This window comes from Sciurus carolinensis, chromosome X (genome assembly GCF_902686445.1).
Source record: "Sciurus carolinensis chromosome X, mSciCar1.2, whole genome shotgun sequence".
Taxonomy (NCBI): domain Eukaryota; kingdom Metazoa; phylum Chordata; class Mammalia; order Rodentia; family Sciuridae; genus Sciurus; species Sciurus carolinensis.
The window spans coordinates 126,736,721-126,754,508 of record NC_062232.1 but is presented as its reverse complement, the minus strand read 5'-3'; the positions used below and the strand labels follow the sequence as shown (position 1 = coordinate 126,754,508).

General features: G+C 54.7%; 3 protein-coding genes across 9 annotated transcripts; 1 reads left to right on the top strand and 2 right to left on the bottom strand.

Annotated features, from left to right (window-relative positions):
• The first annotated feature begins 294 nt into the window (after positions 1-294).
• Eola2 (endothelium and lymphocyte associated ASCH domain 2) lies at positions 295-6,368 on the top strand. Of its 7 annotated transcripts, none has more exons than XM_047535054.1 (4): positions 295-561; positions 1,255-1,306; positions 4,602-5,072; positions 5,844-6,368. In XM_047535054.1, exons 3-4 carry the CDS (start codon positions 4,820-4,822, stop codon positions 6,065-6,067), a joined length of 477 nt encoding a protein of 158 aa, XP_047391010.1. In that variant the 5' UTR covers positions 295-561; positions 1,255-1,306; positions 4,602-4,819; the 3' UTR covers positions 6,068-6,368. The 7 variants fall into 7 exon arrangements, with proteins under 7 accessions (XP_047391010.1, XP_047391009.1, XP_047391012.1 ...); XM_047535053.1 differs by having other exon boundaries at positions 295-631; XM_047535056.1 differs by lacking the exon at positions 295-561 and adding an exon at positions 638-842.
• An 871-nt stretch (positions 6,369-7,239) lies between these two features.
• On the bottom strand, positions 7,240-9,294 carry LOC124972465 (heat shock transcription factor, X-linked member 3-like). The gene is made up of 2 exons (XM_047536888.1): positions 8,529-9,294; positions 7,240-8,004 (listed from the first exon to the last, which is right to left on the bottom strand). Exons 1-2 carry the CDS (start codon positions 9,021-9,023, stop codon positions 7,345-7,347), a joined length of 1,155 nt encoding a protein of 384 aa, XP_047392844.1. The 5' UTR covers positions 9,024-9,294; the 3' UTR covers positions 7,240-7,344.
• A 6,198-nt stretch (positions 9,295-15,492) lies between these two features.
• LOC124971689 (melanoma-associated antigen 4-like) lies at positions 15,493-16,557 on the bottom strand. The gene has a single exon (XM_047535341.1). The coding sequence runs from the start codon at positions 16,555-16,557 to the stop codon at positions 15,493-15,495; it is 1,065 nt and encodes a 354-aa protein (XP_047391297.1).
• Between the last annotated feature and the right edge of the window lie 1,231 nt (positions 16,558-17,788).

Genomic DNA, 17,788 nt, shown 5'->3' with positions numbered 1-17,788 from the left:
CCCTCGGGTCGTTTTCTAACTTCTACTCCCCTTTCCTAGTCGCGGGGCTGCAGACCCCGGACCTGGTGTCATGGACCAGCGCTTCAGGGCCTGGCGAGTCCCACAGCATCTCCTAGTGGCCGGTTGGGGTGGAAGTGCGTGATCGCGTAAGTGCGTGATTACATCAGCGCGTGGCTACCTACCCCCGGCACGTGGCTACAGCCGGTCGGCCTGATTGGCTGAGTACTCAGGGACTGCCCACGAGCGTGGAGGGTACGTAGACACGTGTGGTCGTGCGTGCTTGCGAGAGTACGTGCCTGCGTGTGCTCCTCCTAGAAAGGACGTCGGGGGCTGGGCTAAGGCGCCGGGGTTCAGGCGGGCGAGCCCCTGTCCGGGCCAGCGGTGTCCCAGGGACAACAGCAGCAGCAGCCGCGCGGCGCCGACCGCAAAGCCGGGCCCTCCTCCGTCACCTCCTCAACCGGCGGCGGGAGCCCTACCCAGGGCTGGTGGCCTCTCCCGGGCCGCGGGGAGGCGGAGGCCCGTCTGGTCCTGTGGTCATAAGCCAGAGTTGGACGAGTGTCAGTGAGTCCTGAGTCGTGAGACCGCCCGCGACCTAAGGGAGGCAGGTTCAAACCTGTGTGCTCCGCGTCAGGTGCCTCTGGACTAGGGTTTCCTGGAAGTGCGAGTCAAAACCCGTGCAGTGGCTCCCTGGTCGGCCCCTACTCTGACAGGCTTCGCACCCTGTCTTCCGCCAAGCATGTGTTGGTGACGCGCTTCTGCGTGCAGACAGCCAGTGTGCTGCTCCTCTCGTGCCGGCCCCACCTTACCTTGCCCCGTGATCTCCCTAGACCCCAGGCGATGAGGTGTGCAGCTCTGTGCCCTTGGGCGCTGGGCCCAGTGTGGTCTGCCCAGAATTAAATGGAGGACGATGCGATTCGGGGGCCCCCAAACCTTTGCCCAGAGACCATGTGAGGGGAGGTGCCCGTTTTCTGCCCTTGGACCCTGTGTCCTGGCTTAAGAACAGGGCTCCGGTCCCGAACTGACTCCCACACACCTAACTGATGCATCATGTGATCCTAGACCCTGATGGGGATGAGCCCCCGTCATGAGTAGCAGACCCAAGCTCTTGTGAAGCGCACATATGTGTTCCCCACGAAACTAGCCCTCCCAGAGGGTCCTGGTCCTTGGTGCTCACTGAGTAGAAGGCCTCCTGTGCCACTAGCCAGCATTGCTATCTTATCTTCCTCCTGTCCTTATCTCCTTGTCCTTGTGCAGGTGAAGAAGCTGAGACAAGCAGAATTGGGCTTCCTCCTCAAGCTCCAGGCAGGTACCCTCTGCAGCACAAGGCAGCAGGGGCTCCACCCCTGCCTGCCTTCACAGTTGCTTCAGTTCCCACTAGGGAATCCACCCGCACGGGTCATATTTCACTGTCAATCCACCCACGTGTGTCATATTTCACTGTCTGGTTTTGTCGTGTCCAGCGAGGAAGGGGTCGGCTCAGAAGTTGAGTGGTGAAAAGTAGGCAGATGTGCACTCTGGTCACAGTAGAGGACAGAGAAATGACGTGGCTTGAGGAGAGACATTCTGCCTTCTTCCTAAGTCATAAGGATGGGTTATCCTTGGTCACCCAACAGCAGGATGACGATGCTGTGGGCTGTGTGTGGGACAGCGGCACCTTTGGATGGGTGAGTCTTTGTGGAAGGCCACTGGCTGGCATGTTTCGGCATCTCTGTGTGCATGCCAACGAGTTTATGACAAGGAATATCAGTTCTAGTGGCAGAAAATGAGAAACAGTTTGTAGCTGGTCTTGAGTGGAACAATGCATGATTGGGTAAATTATGGGACTGCGAAGAGTGGGATGCCGTACAGAAGACAAATAATGAGGCAGATCAAGCGAGAGGAAGAATGGCTGGAAGTGCTATTCAATGGAAATTTCAGGCCCACACTTGTGGAGATGTGTGTGGGGGGGGAACACCTCATACCTGCCTATTGTTTTGCCAAGATGGCCAAAACAAAGTGCCATAAATTGGGTGATTTAAGGAACAGGAATGTATACCCTCACATTTCTGGAGGCTGGAATGCGAAAGCAAGGTGTGTGTGGCGGGGAAGGGGGCTCTGTATCTTCTTTGGGCTGTTGGAGAATCTGCTCTGTCCCTCTCCCAGGATCTGGCTGTCCGTTGGCAATCTTTGGTGTTGCTTGACTTCAGGAAGCATCACCCCCATCTCTGCCTTCACCTGCTCATGGTGTTTCCCCTCTGTGTATGCACAACTCTAAATCCCCCATTTTGGTAAGGACACGAGTCATACTGGATGTGGGCCACTCTAGTCAGTTCAAGTTTACTGAATTGCCTTTGTACAACTTCTGTCTTTATATTTATGGTTGCTGTGTGAGGTGCAGGGGGTAAAGCCCTACAACTTAGGAATTTTAAGGGGACCCAGGGAAACCCTGAGTACCCAACGAAGGCCCTGAGGTAGGAACTGTTTGTGGGATGGGATGGAAGGCGGGCCTGTGCAGCAGCAGGGAGGTGGATAAGGGACAAAGGAGAGCTGATGGCAGGGGCAGGGAGCCAGATCAGGAGGGACCTTGCGGGCCCTGGTGAGAAATGTCCATTCTGCCCTGGTTGGGCAGGAACCCTTGGGAGGTTTCAGCAGAGGAGTGCCATGGCCCCTGAATCGGGGTCACTCTGACTGCCGATTGAATGCTGCAGAGCAGTGCGCACATGCTGGGTCCCGGGAGTGACCAGGGATACTGCTTGAGGAGGGAGGAGGTGGTAGGAGATTGGACTGGGATGGTGGCCATGGAGACTGGCAGGACAGGAGATTGGGGATAGGCTTTGGAGATGTTGCCATGTGACATAGGTGGTGGATGAGGGAGAGCTGCTAGGTTTGGGGCAGGAATATGGTGTAGGTGGTGACCCCTCCTACAGATGGTGAAGGGTGGTGGATTTGGTGTGCAGGGGTCGGGTCCTCGGTCTGTTGGTCTGACCATGTAAGGCTGAGACTAAGAAGGTGTGGCTGATGGGACAAGTAGCAGAGAGGCCAGCGAGCAACATGGAAGCCTGGGAAGGAGTTGGGAAGAGGATGGTCAGCCAGACCTGAGCTGCTGAAAGTTACATGCGATGAAGACCAAACTGGCCAAGCCCGTCTTCAGCGCCCATGGGACCAGATATCCCAGGGGAGGTGTCGTGTGGTGAGGGCGTGAGTTGGGAGAAAAGGGAGAGGTGGAGGGCGTGGAGAGCTCTGCTGAGGTCTCTGCTGTGCAGAGGTGTAGAGGAGGGAGGCGGAAGCTGGAGGCACGGGTGGCCTCACAGGAACATCCTTCTTCAGGTGATGACACTTGCGCAGGCACAGTCCTGTGAATGCAGAGCCACCTTCTGGTGTGAGGGGGAAGCAGTATTCCTGAAGGAGAGCAGATGGGGGGCCCAGGTCCTGGAGTGAGCCAGAGAAGGGCTGGCTTGGTAGGGGTAGCCCACCCCCGGATGCAGGAGGAAGGCAGAAGATCTGGCACACATGGGGAGGGCTGTGGGTTGGTGAAGGGGTGAGTGCCAGGCTGCTCTTGTCCTGATGGGCCTTGTCTTCTGTGGGTAGGTCTATTTCCTTAAAACCACAGGAGATAGTGGGGCGAAATGTGTGTGCTTAAAGAAGGTACAGGCAGGAGGCCCTAGGCAGAGTGCAGGGGTTGGCTGAAGGTCAGAGTTGCCAGAGGAAGGGACCCCAGGCGTGATGCTCCTGACTCTGCCGAGAGTGGACACCATCTGGGACTCTCCTGCTAGGTGCCAGGGAATGTCTGAATGCTCCCGGCACCTGGCCTGCCATCACAGCCCCAAGGAAACCGAGGCTGCATGACCTGCTAAGAGTGGGCTGAGGGTCTGGCATCAAGGCCTCCCTGGCGGCTGTCCTGATGGGGCCCTGTGCTCTTCACACTGCACAGCAGAGGCTTTCTGTGGGAGCATTCTTCTCCCAAGGGACATGCAAAGAAGGCGAGGACCTCGGCAGGGGTTGTCTGAGGTCAGCCTGTGCCACCATGGACGGTTGCTTCTTCATGCTGCTTCTCCTCCTCTCAGCCATCGAAGGGACCTAGCAAGTGCCACTGGCCCTGTGCAGTCATTTGAGAATTAAATTCAGTCTTCTGAAGATTGTGAGCATCACAGGGCCAGGCACAGGGAAGGTGCATGCACACTGGGCCACCGTTCTTATTGTTAGGGTTCCTTTGTCTTGGCTCAGGTGGGAAGGGGCGTGGGGCTTGAGTGTGGTACCCAGATGGATCCGGAGGAGGCACTGAAGGGCCCACTTCACATCACAGGGAGTCCTGAGATAGGACCTGATAAATGTTGCACACCCAGGGATTGTGCTCGGCAACCCTGTGGTGGTTGGAGCCAGACAGGTCAGGGAGTGCAGTGCTTGGGGTGGCGGGGCCGGGTTGCTGAGGAGGTGGCTGGGGCCATGAGGGCAGGCGGGAGAAGAAGCAGAGCCAGGACTGTTCCTCTGTGCTAAAGGCAGCCCACCCAGGGATAAAGCCCCAACTAGGCCAAGGAGGTCCTCCTTCCTCTGTTTTCACCTAGAACCTAGGGACCCCGGTCACAGCCCTGACCACACACTGCCCTGCCTCTGCCTTTCTCTAGCTGTCCACATCCTACTTCACGTGCTCGCCAAAGACTCCTCTGGCTAGACCCGAGTCGTCCAAACCTAGGCTCCTTGCCTTGAGTCCATGGTGGAGCAGGGCGACAGGGACTGCTGACAGGCAGAAGCAGCGAACCCTCGAGGTCAGTGGGGTTTCAGGACCCCTGCGAGGCACTGTGAGAAGGACCGACTGGCTGCCTGTGAGCCCACAGGGAAGCAGATGAAGTTTGCCTGCCTCTCCTTCCGGCAGCCTTTTGCCGGTTTTGTCTTGAATGGAGTGAAGACCCTGGAAACGCGGGTGGCGTCCCTGCTGAAGAGCCACCAGAACTGCACCATCGCCATCCACATCGCTCACAGGGATTGGGAAGAAGGGTCCTGGAGGCAGCTGCTGGAGGAGAGGCTGCGGATGAGCCCTGGGCAGATCCAGGCCTTGCTCTGGGAAGGGGAAAAGTTTGGCCGAGGAGTGATAGCTGGTAAGTGGGGAGTGTCGACCCGGCGCAGAGAGCTCCCGGAGTTGCCCCGGGACGGTGCTCCGAGGTTCATGGCTTCTGTTGTGCTTTCCGTGAGCTGGCGGGCGTGTTTGCTGCGGTTAGCCCGAGCGGCACGGCTGTGCGAGGGGCACGGGGCCGGGGTCTGCAGGCCGGGGTTCCACACAACCTGGCTAATCTTTCCCTGCCCTCTGGGCTGCAGTTGCTATTGGTGATCTGAGAGGTGTCTGTCTGTGACAGGTGGCCACCTATGTGCATGCCACCAAGTCCAGAGGAGCAGAATGGCATGCTGTTCCAGTTGAGTGGCCTCTAGAGTCAGGCCAACTGACAGGCTTCACGTGCCTGCCACACCCGTGATGTTCCCTGGGCACGTGCCCAACCTCTCGGTTGTCAAGGTCCCGCATGGGCACCTGCCACCTGGTGACCTGTTTAGGCGTCCTGTTGGCGGTGGTTTCCCAGCAGCAGCTGTGCCTTTCCAATAAGGAACTGCCACCATCAGCAGCCTTGTTGGGGCCCGCCCATCACTTGAGCATCCTCAGTGAGGACAAGGCTCTCTCCTCTTCATCTTACCCAGCATTCTGTGAAGAGAGTGTGGCGTGTCCCCGGTGTCGAGTGAGAAATACTCAACTTGCCTCCTGTCTTGTTGGTGATATCTTGGGCTCCAGCAGTGTGACTTTGACTCACCCTGCTGTCACACTGCAGGCCTTGGGCTGTGGAAGGGAAAGCCATCTTGTGTGTTTGTCTCTTTGGACACAGGGCTCGTGGACATCGGGGGAAACGTCACAGTGCCCGGAAACTTAGCTCCCGAAGAGGTTGTGGAACTGGAAAATCAAGCCGTACTCAGCAACCTGCAGCAGAAGTACTTGACAGTGATTTCAAACCCTAGGTGGTTACTGGAGCCTGTCCCTCAGAAAGCGGGGAAGGACATGTTTGAGGTGGACATCCCAGAGCATCTGATCCCTGTGGAGCATGAGGTGTGACCATCGTGGGCCGGAGAGGAAAGTTGTTGAGAAACCAACATAAAAATAAATCATGACACAGACCCATACAGGCCGGGTTAAGTCTGAATTGCCACAGCTGTCAGCGCTGCTCAAGGACGCAGATTGCTATGGTCATGAGAAGGGAACGAGGGAGGCGGGCTTTCCTTGTGCAGGGAAAGTCCTTGAGAAGGTCTCTGGTACCTTGACCTTTAGCGGGAAGGCAAGGCCACCCGGAAAGGTCTTGGCATTGCCTAATTCTTATCCTGGTCCCATTGCTTTCTAGAATGTACAAATAAACATGCAGATGGTAACTAGGTAGTGCTTGGGGCACCCTTGTGGGTTTTCCCTGCCCTTTATTGGAGTCAGAACTCTGGAGTGTATGAAGGGCACGTGGGAGCATGACGGGAACTCTGGGACCCGCCACTGAATACTGCTGGAGAGGGACCAGCTGTTAGTGGCCCAGGGCATCCCACATGACGAGAACATCCGACTTGGGGCAGCTGTCTGTTCCTTCTTGTCATTCTCACTCTGTGAGAACAGTGTCCCTGGGCTCAGCCTGGGTGTCATGCAGCTACATCGGATCCAACCAGAGGGTCCTCAGTACGGCTGTGATGAGTGATACTGACTTTCGAAGAGACAGGTTTGTTTATTGCATGGCGGTCTTTTGTGTTGACTTCACAGCATGGTTTCTAGTGGTGGATGTCTCTGGGGACCAGGGCCCCCCAACCCTGGTGGAGACTGGAGTGGCCTGTGTCTTTGTGAGGCAGGCTGTAGTAGCATCCATCCCCTAGCAGATGGGAGGCCTGATTTTAGGTGGGCCACTTTGCAGGCCCACTGTGTGTTGGACTGGGTAAGCTCAGCTGCAGATCGGAAACTTCCTGGCAACTCTGGGGTGGGGGACCCCGTGAGGAAGGAATCTCCTGTGTGGAGATACCGAGTAGTGTGAGGCGATTCCCCAGGTCAGGAGCCGGGCGCTTCCGTCTGCTGACCAGCAGGCAAGTTTCACGGACCAGATCTTCCCGAGCTCGCACTCAACATTGCCCTGCCAGGTCCTCTGCTGGGGGTGTGGAAGTGCTGCTGCTTCAAAAGGAAAGGGATTGGGGCGCCGAAGCGCGTCGTGCAGGACTGGCACACACAGGTGGTTACAAAGAACAGTTCTCGGGACTCTGGTTTAGATCATTTATTTACCCCTTCAGAGTTTCATTTTCTTTATCAAGACCAAAAGTAGGTTCAACATTAGAAAATGCTGACCTTCGTCTTCTGTGCGTGGGCTGAGTTCACAGACGTGAATTGTCTTTGAACTGCTCACACAGTGCACACTTGTAATCTGAGGAGCCCTCCTGCACGTCCTCCTCCTCCTCATTGTCATCCTCCTCGCCTCCGTCAAAGGGTTCCCTTGGGGACATGGCCGAGAGGGCGGCCAGCAGGATGGAGTAACAAGTGTTGTACAGAGACATGACGGAACAGTAATCGGGGAAACCTGGGGGGCTGCCGGGTACTTCCCCTTCGCCTTCCATTCCGGCAGTAGCCTGGGGCACAGATGTGTCATTCCCAGAGGTGCCCTCCCCACTTGGGCCCCTGGGCTCCTGAGGGGCCTGGTTTTCCGGGGGAAGATCGGAGGCATTGCCCATAGCCCACACCCCAGAGAGCATGAAGGACTGCGTGCCTCTGGGGCCCTGGTCGTCGGGGGCTTCCCTCTGGGGCAGCGCCTCCTCTGCCCCGACCTCACGGTGGAATCGGTGGAATCGTGGGGAGTGTCTGGTGGCCACCAGCTTCTTTCTCTTCGGAGAGGACGCGCCAGTCTCTTGCCCAGCCGGGTTCTTCGGAGGCTTTGGCGCGCAGGTTGCTCGCCGAGCAGAGTTTCTCCGTTGTCCTTTTTTGCAGATGTTCTCCAGGAGGCCCGGCTTGTCTTTCTGGAAGTTGGAGTTGCGGTAGATCTGAAACAAAAGGAAATATTTCAGCCTCTCTGCGGTAAAAGGTGCCTTGCTCCTCCCGGCCCTGCACAGAATCCTGATGGACTTGGAGTGTAATGGAGGAAATCATTTTCAAGTTGCTGGCCAGTGAGGTTGCACCCTAGTGGGTGACGTCACTAAAGAAAATTCATAGGTCAACGGGTAAAACACACCTATGACATCAACTGACCTCTCAGGCCTTTTTTCCTGGCCTGCAGATTATGTCTAAAGAGTTGTCACTTACTGTGAAAAGCTGAACGTTCATCTTTCCATAAGTGCTCTCTCACACTAGACAAGTGTTCCTTACAAACGAGCCCTTGCGGGCTGGGGATAGAGCTCAGTGGGGAGAGTGCTTGCCTCGCATGCACAAGGCCCTGGGATCGCTCCCCAGCACCACGAAAAATCCAAACAGAAGAGAAATGAGCCCTTGCAGCAGGATTCATCTGGGGGTGCTACAGAGGTGTTCAAGTAACAGAGAAAGTGGGTAACAGGAATACTTTGTACTTTACCATCGTTCTTTTGTTCACCCGAGAGTGAACCCCAGTGTCCTTTGGGCGGATCTTGCTGAATCCGTAGAGGTTCAGCTGGCGAATGAAACTCTTCAAGCTGTCCGTCTCAAAAATCCTCTCAGCGCCCCTCCGGCCAAGGACTTCACTCTGGAAAAGGTCCGCCTCGATGACCACGGTGTCTCCTTCCCCACTCCAATGCACAGACCTGAAGGCATCGCTCTCTACGATCACCCAAAGCTTTCTGGGGAAGGAGAGCCCAAGAAGGTTCTCGTGGCCTTCCTCGCTGGTCACACTCTGGTTTGGTTCTTCTGGTGGCAGGCTCTCTTGGGAGCCAGGATCCTGGCCCAGGGCTCGGTCATCAGGCCCGTCCGAAACCTGCTCTGAATCCACCTTGGGGTCGGGTGAAGGAAGAGATGGGGGCTTGCTCACTGGTTCTTTGCTGACCGACGGGGCCACCTGGACTTCAGGGTGCTCTTCATTACACTCGCTGGCCATGGCGCTACACTATCAGGAGCATTTCCTACCCAAGACTGTTATAGCTGTCCTAGCGAGCGAGTCTAAAATGCCTTGGGTCCCGAGGAGAGGCTCTATAAATACTGTCCGCAAACTTCTAGAGCCTCCGTAGCAGGGCAACCAAGTGCTGACATCACCGCCCTCTTTATTTGTCACGCGATGTCACAGAGCTGACTCCCAGCCAGGCTAGGGGGGAGTCCTGGCCCAGGGTGGAGGAGGGGAGGGGCAGCAGGGCCCCAGCTTCCCTTTGCTCAAAGTGTGCAGAGGCATGGTTCACATTCCCAGAGAAGCGTCCCTTCTGCTGACAGGCACACTGGGTCACAGGCCAGGCTCTCCCTGGATGAGATGAGAGCCAAGACCCCCATGGGTCCTCCCACTTGCAGAGACGGGGGAGGCCTGTTGCTGCCTCTCTGATTATTCAAAGGCCAGGCCCCAGTTAGTGCGAGGCTGGGTATTACCGAGATGGCCCTGGTCATGTGGGCCGCTGGGTGACTGTACCTCCAAGGCAGGGTGGCCCAGCCTTTGGTTGGTAACCCCCTGCTTTCCTCCCCTCCCCCCGCCCCCGTCTCCTTCCTGCTTGGTATCTCCCAACTGCCCCTGTGGGTTGCTAGGGTCTTTGCAGATGGGCCCAAATAAGGAGCTTGTTTCATTGCCACTCGGTCAGGTTGTCCCCAGAGTAGGAGGAGAGCGGTGCCAAGCACTGCGGGAGCGCCTCTAGCGTCCAAGGATCATGTTCCTTCCCCGTCTCGTGTGGTTGAATGGCAGTGTCTTCAGCTGAGCTTGGGAGGCTCCTCTTGAGCTCCGCTTGCTGCCAAGCCTCATCCCTCCGCGGACGACAACAGGACTGCCCTTAGTTTCCACTACACCACTCCTTGTCCAAAATGTCGCAGTCTTGAGTCCTGGTTGATGGAGTTCCTCAGGAAAGTTGCTAGACATGCCAAATAATCCCAAATGGCACCTGCCAATGGGTTTTTGAAAATTACACCAGTCTGAGTGTGTGGGTAGGAGTCGAAAACGCCGAAAAAGTCACACACCGCCCCCCGCCCGCCGTGACAGATGAGGACACAGAGCGGTTTTGGAGATCGTGTCCTCTAGCTGGAGGAGAAAGTTTGTCCTTACAGTCTCCAAACGGGGGTGGGGGTGGGGGTGGGGGTGGGAGGGGCGGGGTTTTACAGCAGAAGCGATCCACTCCGGGCTGAGAGGAACTTGGGGCCTCACCCCAATAAGTGACCCCCTTTGGGATCAATGAAGGTTTATAAGCAAAGGTTTATAAGGGGAGCGCAAAGGGGGCTTGAGAGAAATGCTACCCAGGCCTTCCTTTCCACGGGCTCTAATCCTTCCTCACGTCCCTGTGTCTGGAGTCAGCCTCCATGGGGAAGCTGCTTCCAAACAAGTTTACAAAGCATTCATTCAAAGACTCGGTTTCACATGTCAGCACTTAGAGTCTATGAGATAAAAGTGGAGGTTGCTGGTCATGTCAATGAAGAAGGCTTCTGGAGTTTTCAGTTAAACTGCCATTGACCTTCATTAACCTGCCAGCGTCTTCTTTTCTTAGGCAAATTCTTGTGACCAGGGCTGATATTTTGTTGTGCCCTTTACAGCCTGTGATTGTCATCATGTCATTACCATGAAAGGCCAGAGGCAGTTAGTCTACAAGGAGAAAGCCCTTGCTTGGCCCCTGGTTCTACAGGTGGCAGCCCCTGGGCCCCATGTCTCTAGGCCTATGTTGACGGTGGCACGTCATGCCAGGAGCATACATTGGAGCAAAATGTTGACGTCTCCAGCCTGGAAGCTGAACGAGAGGATGTCAGGCCAGGGTCCCACAGTCCCCTGGAGGGCCGTGCTTTAGTGGCCTAAGGATCTCCCGGTAGTGCCACACTGGGGACTGAGCCTTCCACACATGTACCTTTGGGGGGACATTCACCATCTGAATACTAGCACTAGCTTAAGAATGTGGCTGAGGACTTATAAAGGGATTGGGCCCTTGGGTGGGAGGAGGTGGTAGTGAAGAACAGGACTGGGGAACCCAAACCTGTGCCCTTTGGCAAAGAACCAGTGCTTATTTGATTTGATTGAGATACCCTGGTGTCCTGTGGCTTCTGTAGGACCCTGAGCTAGGCACCTCCTGTCGCAAGTCAGAGAATGTCTGCTGGGATTAGCAGTGTAAGACACCAGGCTCCTCTTGCTCCTGAAGAGGAATTGTTCACAGTGCTGGCTGCTGTCTCCTCAAGGAACAGCATTAAGAGAAGGCCAGCCTCCCTCCACTCCACTCACCACTCGGAACCACAGGTTCAGCTCTCAACCTTCAAGGACCACTTGGCCAGTCTCTGGGCCTCAGCATGAACAAGCCCTTTTGAGAGAGAGACTGGGATTCTCTACAGTGTTCCTACAGCCCCCAGGCCTCAGGTGGGATGCTGCGTGACCCCTGGTGCTGTCCTTTGAACTCCCTGAGAGCTGCCGTGCCCTTGACCTGCCCAGGCTGTCCTCTCACAGGGACATGCCCTTCTCTACCCAGAGGGTACTCAGCTTTGTGAACAGCTGTGTATTAGCTAAAGTACACTGTAGCTGATATGACAGACAAAACCCAGAACTTGATATTTTGTGTACATGAGGATTTGTTTTTTTTTTTTTTTTTTTTTTTGGTACTAGGACCTGAACCCAGGAACCACTGAACCACATCCCCAGCCTTGTTTTTATATTTTATTAGAGACAGCATCTCACTGAGTTGCTTAGGGCCTCACTAAATTGCTGAGGCTAGGTTTGAACCTGTGATCCTCCTGCCACAGCCTCCCGAGTCACTGGGATTACAGGCGTGCGTCACCGGCTGTGCACATGAATTCCCATGTGGTTTGGCAGGGGCTCTCCGGAGGCTCTCAGGTGACCCAGGGAATCCAGACTGCTTCCATCTTATGGTTTGTTATTGAAAGGAAGGAGAAAGCATGGAAATGCATACTGGCTCTCAAATGCCAGGATGTGACCAATGACGCTGTCACTCTTGTTTCAGTGGCAAGGAAATGTCACATGTTCTTCCTAAGTACAGGCAGGTGGACAGGAGTGTTGCCCTGTGCCAAGGAAGGAGAGAAGATGTGGCTGGGAACCTGAACTCTCCCAGATCTGTTAGAGAGCAGGTGCTCCACCAGGAGCAAATAGCAAATGCTGCCCTTTGGTCACAGCCACACTCTTGTCGTGGAGCAGTTTCTGAGAAGACCAGATTTGCCTTGAAACTTTAGGTGCCTGCTGTGGCACATGATTTTAATCCTACAGTACCCATGGAGGAGGATCATGCCAAAGCTGCCAGGGAGGGTTCCCTTCTTCACTCCACAGGACATTTCTGCACTTGCCTCTGTGATACTATCTTCTCAGTGGGCTGAGAGTTTCCCCTTTCGTGTGATGCAGGGTAAATTCTTAACTGGTGAGCCTCTGCTACCCTCCACGTGACCACTGTTACCCAGCTGCCTGGACAGCTGCGTTAGCCACAGTGAAAGCCAGCATTTTCCTGTGAAGCCAGTACCACAGAGGCAGCTGAAGGATGGTGAAGAGATTTTTCTTTCCCTGTGTGTGTCTGTGAAAATTTGAGCTAGCAGCTGGGCGTGGGGGTGCATGTCCATAGTCCCAGTGTCACGGGAGGCTGAGGCAGGAGGACAGCAAGCTCGAGCCTGGGTAACAGCAAGACCCTGTCTCAAAATAAAAGCAAACAAGGTCAAGGGCTCTAGCTCAGTGTTTACCTAGCGTGAGTGAGTCTCTGGATTCAATCTCAGGGCCAGGAAAACTTTCAGCCAGCATGGCTAATGAGGAAACATTTCTCAGCTCCTAACACAATTCCAGGGTCTCAGAATTCAGCTTCAGCAGACGCTTGATCCTGATCTACACTTCCGGGGGATGTTAGCTACTGACCACCCGAAGAAACCCATCTGTTTGTGTTCCCTTCCTAGAGAAGCGTCCAGGGAGAATCTCATTAAAATCCTACTGCCAATGTCCAAGTGGCCTCCAAAGGCCTCCCTCTACGCTCAGGGTTTTACCCCTAGGGCCTAAAGGTAACTGGCCAAGTCAAAGTCTACACCCAGCACACTGGGAAACCAAAGAACATGTTGACCCCCTGATAGGGACGGCTGGGGTCTAAGACCACCACCCCCAGAGAACTGTTCTGAGCAAGGAGCTGTGGCTGTCAGACAGGAGTGAGGGCGAGATGTGGGAGAGCCAGGGAACTTCTGCAGGCAGTAGGAATGCTGTGTCTCACATGACACGGGCTCCAGAGGAGGCAGTAGGGAAGGGCTGGGCAGCAGGCCAGTTTGCAGAGGTGAAACCTGGGGCACATGGGGATCATCCAGGGAAAGGGTGCTGTAATGGGGGAGACTACTGACAATGGGCAATCGGCTCTCAAGGAGTCAACTGGAAAGAACCCCTAGATTGCGTCTGATCCCCACTGCCACCCTCTTTGAGACTGCTTTCATTTATGTATTTATTTATTTAGGTACCAGGAATTGAATCCAGGGGTGCTTTACTAATGAGCCACATCCCAGCCCTTTTTTTTTTTTTTATTTCGAGACAGGGTCTCGCTGAGTTGATGACAGCCTCACTAAATTGCTGAGGCTGGCATTGAACATGCAGTCCTGCCCCAGCCTCCTGAGCCACTGGAGGTTCAGACAGGCTTGTGCTAGGGCTGCTTTTAGAATTTTGGCCCCCCCTAGGGTCCTTCTTTGGTCACCAGATGGACTTTGTGCAGTGCTGAGTAATTAATGTTGAGTCAGAAGGTCAACCTCAGCCTAGGAGACCTGGGGAGATCATGGGCTCCACTTGAATTCAGACCAAGGGTCTCATCCTAGCCCTATCACTATCCTGCTTTCCTGTCAGAGTCCCCAGCCAGTCACCTGCAGGCCTTCATCCGCCCAGTGAGGCTGATAAGACCTCTCCAGTAGGACTCTTGGGACATGGGTCCAGTATGGAAAGCACCTGGCCTGGAAGGGAACGGTAGTGAGTGGCAGAGAGGTGTTGTTTCTAACAGTCCTTGATCCCAGCTCTACCACTCTGGGGCATTGTTGGCATTGTGTGTCAGCAGACACATGGGAATTTATGCAACTCAATTCAATGTGGAGTAACCCCATCAGCCAACACTGAAGCTCCGTGACTGCAATCGAGAAAAGATTTCCTCCAGGAGAACATATTGCTAAATGTGGTGGGGAGGAGTCTCTACCACAAAGAAACTCCTAGGATTTGATTCAAGGACTCACTCCTTCCCTCCCAGATTCTGATCCATCCAAACCACTCTTTCCATTCATTTCATCACCATGCAACCTCCAGTGCTTTCTTACAATTGCCCACATTACACTGGCACCCTAATAACACACCATTGTACTGGAGTCAGCTCTGGCTCTCCCAGCCAAGCACAGGAGGTCCTGACCAGGGACTTCGAGGCCGCACTTCTTGGGACATTCGGTCTCATCTCTCTGCAGGTCCTGGCAGTTGACGGTAACAGAGCACCAAGCTCTGGCGCCGTGTTCAACCGCACAGCACACCTGCCCCAGGTGGACATTGCTCTCGGCTTCATTCACCATCGAAAGGAACCACTCAGAGTAGTCTTCCATTCTCTCAGCCCTAAGACACATCATCTAAAGTCTGGTCCTGGCCACCATGCAGTGTCACTGAAGTCCAGTCCCACAGAAGGCATAGTAGTTTTCCCAAGCCCCAAACTCCAAACTCCTTGATTGGATTAGGACATTGGCACTCGGCTGCTCCACACTGGAGCCCCTCTCCTCACCCTCCTTCACTTGTTCTTTAGGTCTCTGGGGACATCCCCCCATCTTCCTGACATGGTTGCTGTAGCTCAACTCAACATTCAATGACAGGATCCGGTGTGGCTAAGCCTAGAGTCGGAGTATTCCCAATGCTAACACCAGGCTTTCAGAGCAGAGGTGCAGGAACGTTTCAGGAATCAATGAGACGCTGTGTGGAGGGCCTTTTTATTAGCTCATCGTTTCTCCTCCATTCTCCAATACACAGCAAATCCAGTGCACACCAAGTCCCCTTAATGTTACAGGGAGGACAGGTAATAAGGGAAGGCAAGCATTAACCTTTCATTTTGCTGTCATTTATTCTTTCCTTTTTATGGCTTCGTTCACACATCCAAGGAATTATCCATTCCACTCCCATGTGATCTTTGTTCAGCTCACAAAAAATAAAGAAAGAATGAGTTGCCAAATAATAGAACAAAAGCAAAACTGTGAAGCCTGAAACTGTGTTAACAGCAATGAATGGATGAGTATGGTCTTCAAGACATTCCATTCTGAAGCAAATGATACTTTCAATTAATAGGAACATTTGAAAAATTCTATAGGAAGCAGTTCACCTTCCAAGTCACACAAATACAGAAGCATCAAAATGTTAGACGGCAAGATCCCCTCCACTACTTAGGTGACTTCTCTCTTCCAAGCCAGGGTGAAAACTGGGTCTCATCTCACATGGGGGAGCGGGAGCTTTTGGATGTAGCCCTGCCATATCTCCTGGACCTGGCCCGTCCCCTGCCCCTTCTGGTGGCCCTGGCTACTTTTGGCACTTGGGCCCCCTCTTCCTCTTCTCTCATAGCCTTTTCATACAGGGAAGGGTAGGACCGAGGGTCACTCCCATGGACCCGGGCCCAGTACTGCAGGACTTTCATCTTGCTTGTTTCAGCACGGGCCCTTGGACCCCACAGGAACTCATAGCAAGCAGGATCACTGCCTGGCACCTGGCGATACTCCAGGTACTGTTCCTGCACCAAATCTTCAGTGATGAATTTCCTAGGCTCCCCATAGATGAAGTGTTCCCTCCCAGCATACACCCCCATCACACTCAGCATTTCCCAGACTTCTTTCTCACAAGCACGGTCACCCACCATGAAGATGATGCACAGGATGATTACCAGGAGGCCCGTCTTGGGCATGCTCTGGTCATCGCCCAGCACCCCATCATAGGTGAGGCCCAAAGCATTGACGATGGCATAGGAGTGGCCAGAGTGTTTCACTTCCTTTACGTCAACACCAAAGACCAGCTGCATGCACTCAGAGGCTACTCTGAAGATCACAGGGAAGTCATCCTGGTAGTTTTTGAAGACGCTGCTCAGCATTTCTGCCTTGGTGGTCAGCTCCTTCATTTGATACTTGAGGAGCAGGAACTGCACCAAGTCAGCCATCTTCTCATCCAGTGGGTCTCCCAACAGGGACTCACGGTCTTCTAGGTTCTTCCAGGGGAATGGACCCTCCTCTTCTTGGCTGCTGGAGACTTCGGTGAATGGGATGCATGGAGTGGGGGCCACGGCAACAGAGAGGGTGGAGGAACTCTGAGTCACCTGTGTAGAATACAGTGGCTCGGGAGAAGGCACCTCCCTAAGGGTATGTGTGGAACTGGAGGAGATGCCGGCAGAGCAGGCCCCCTCCTCCTCAGGCCTGGGAACCTGCACACCAACCAGACTCCGGGCCTCCCTTTGTGCCTTAGGACCTCCTTCTTCCTTGTGGTGCTTGCGTTTCTGACGACACTGCGGCATGCCTTCCCTTGGGAACAGTAGGCAAGAGGGTGGGCAGGAGATGAGTCCTGGGGGGGAGAGGGATTCAGTGAACAATGGCCCATTACAAGCCATCTGTTTGGGCGGTGATCTAGGGCTATTCAGGCTCCTGTCCTCCTGGAGGACCTGACTCCATGAGAAAGTGAGACCGCTTCTCAGGGTAAAGCCAGCCGGCAGAGCACAAGGCTGCAGGGCTGACCTAGGCCCTGGGGAACTGGGAACTGTGGGGTACCCTCTGTTCTGCTGAGAGTTGGGCCCTTGGTAGACTCCCTGCACTGTCTGGGCCTCATCTGCTCTGTGAGCTGAGTGAAGACTGACCATAACAGGAGGGGCTGATCGGTGTCTATGGAGCCCTTGTGGATCTGGGTTGGATGGCCCTCTTGTGGTCACTCTGTGCCCTCAAAATTGCATGGGAAAATCCTGGACTCAAGCTCTCTGTTGGCCTGAGGCAGACTCTGAACAAATGCCCACTTCTCTGAGACAGAAAAGAGGCAGTGTGTCACAACTGCCCAAAGGTGACGGCACTAGCTAGCTAAATTCATTGAGGCCCGTGTGTCCTGGCATGGAGAACCTGGATCAGTCCTATCCTTAAGGACCATCAGGGTGTGAGAATGTCTCTCTCTCCAATGACCTGGGGCCACCTCCGATAAACAAAATCCAATCTCTGTGAGACTCTGGAAAAGGGAGTGATGGGAAGGGGAAGCCCATGGAGCTAGGGACCTGGTTCTTCCCATGGCTGAAAGAAAGGTCAGGTGGAGGCTGGAGTCTTGTGTATTCATGTGTACACATTCCCTCTGTCTTCACCTTGACTCCTGGCTGATGTGAGTCCAGCCTCCTCTCACCAAGCCTTCACCTCCCTGAGACCAATGACACACGCAGAAGAGAGGGACCCTGACAGAACTGCCTGGGCTTCCTGGGTTGACAGGAGACACAGGGCAGATTTTTGAGGGATGCCTGTCTGCTCTGTGCTCGGGGTTCCCGTGCTCCTCCATCGGGGTCCTCATATTAACCTTTGGGAGAACCTGGCACCCCTGTCTGTGATAACAAGATGTGATTCCCTGTGCTCATCTGAACCCACGCTTTCCCAGTCACCACCCTCAACTCCCTGAGAGACCCAGACCTCTCAGGAGAAGTGAGCGGATGCCACATCCCATCACCTCTTTTATAGGCTCTCCAGGGTTGGGAGCCAAGCCTAGGTTCTGTGGAGTCTGGG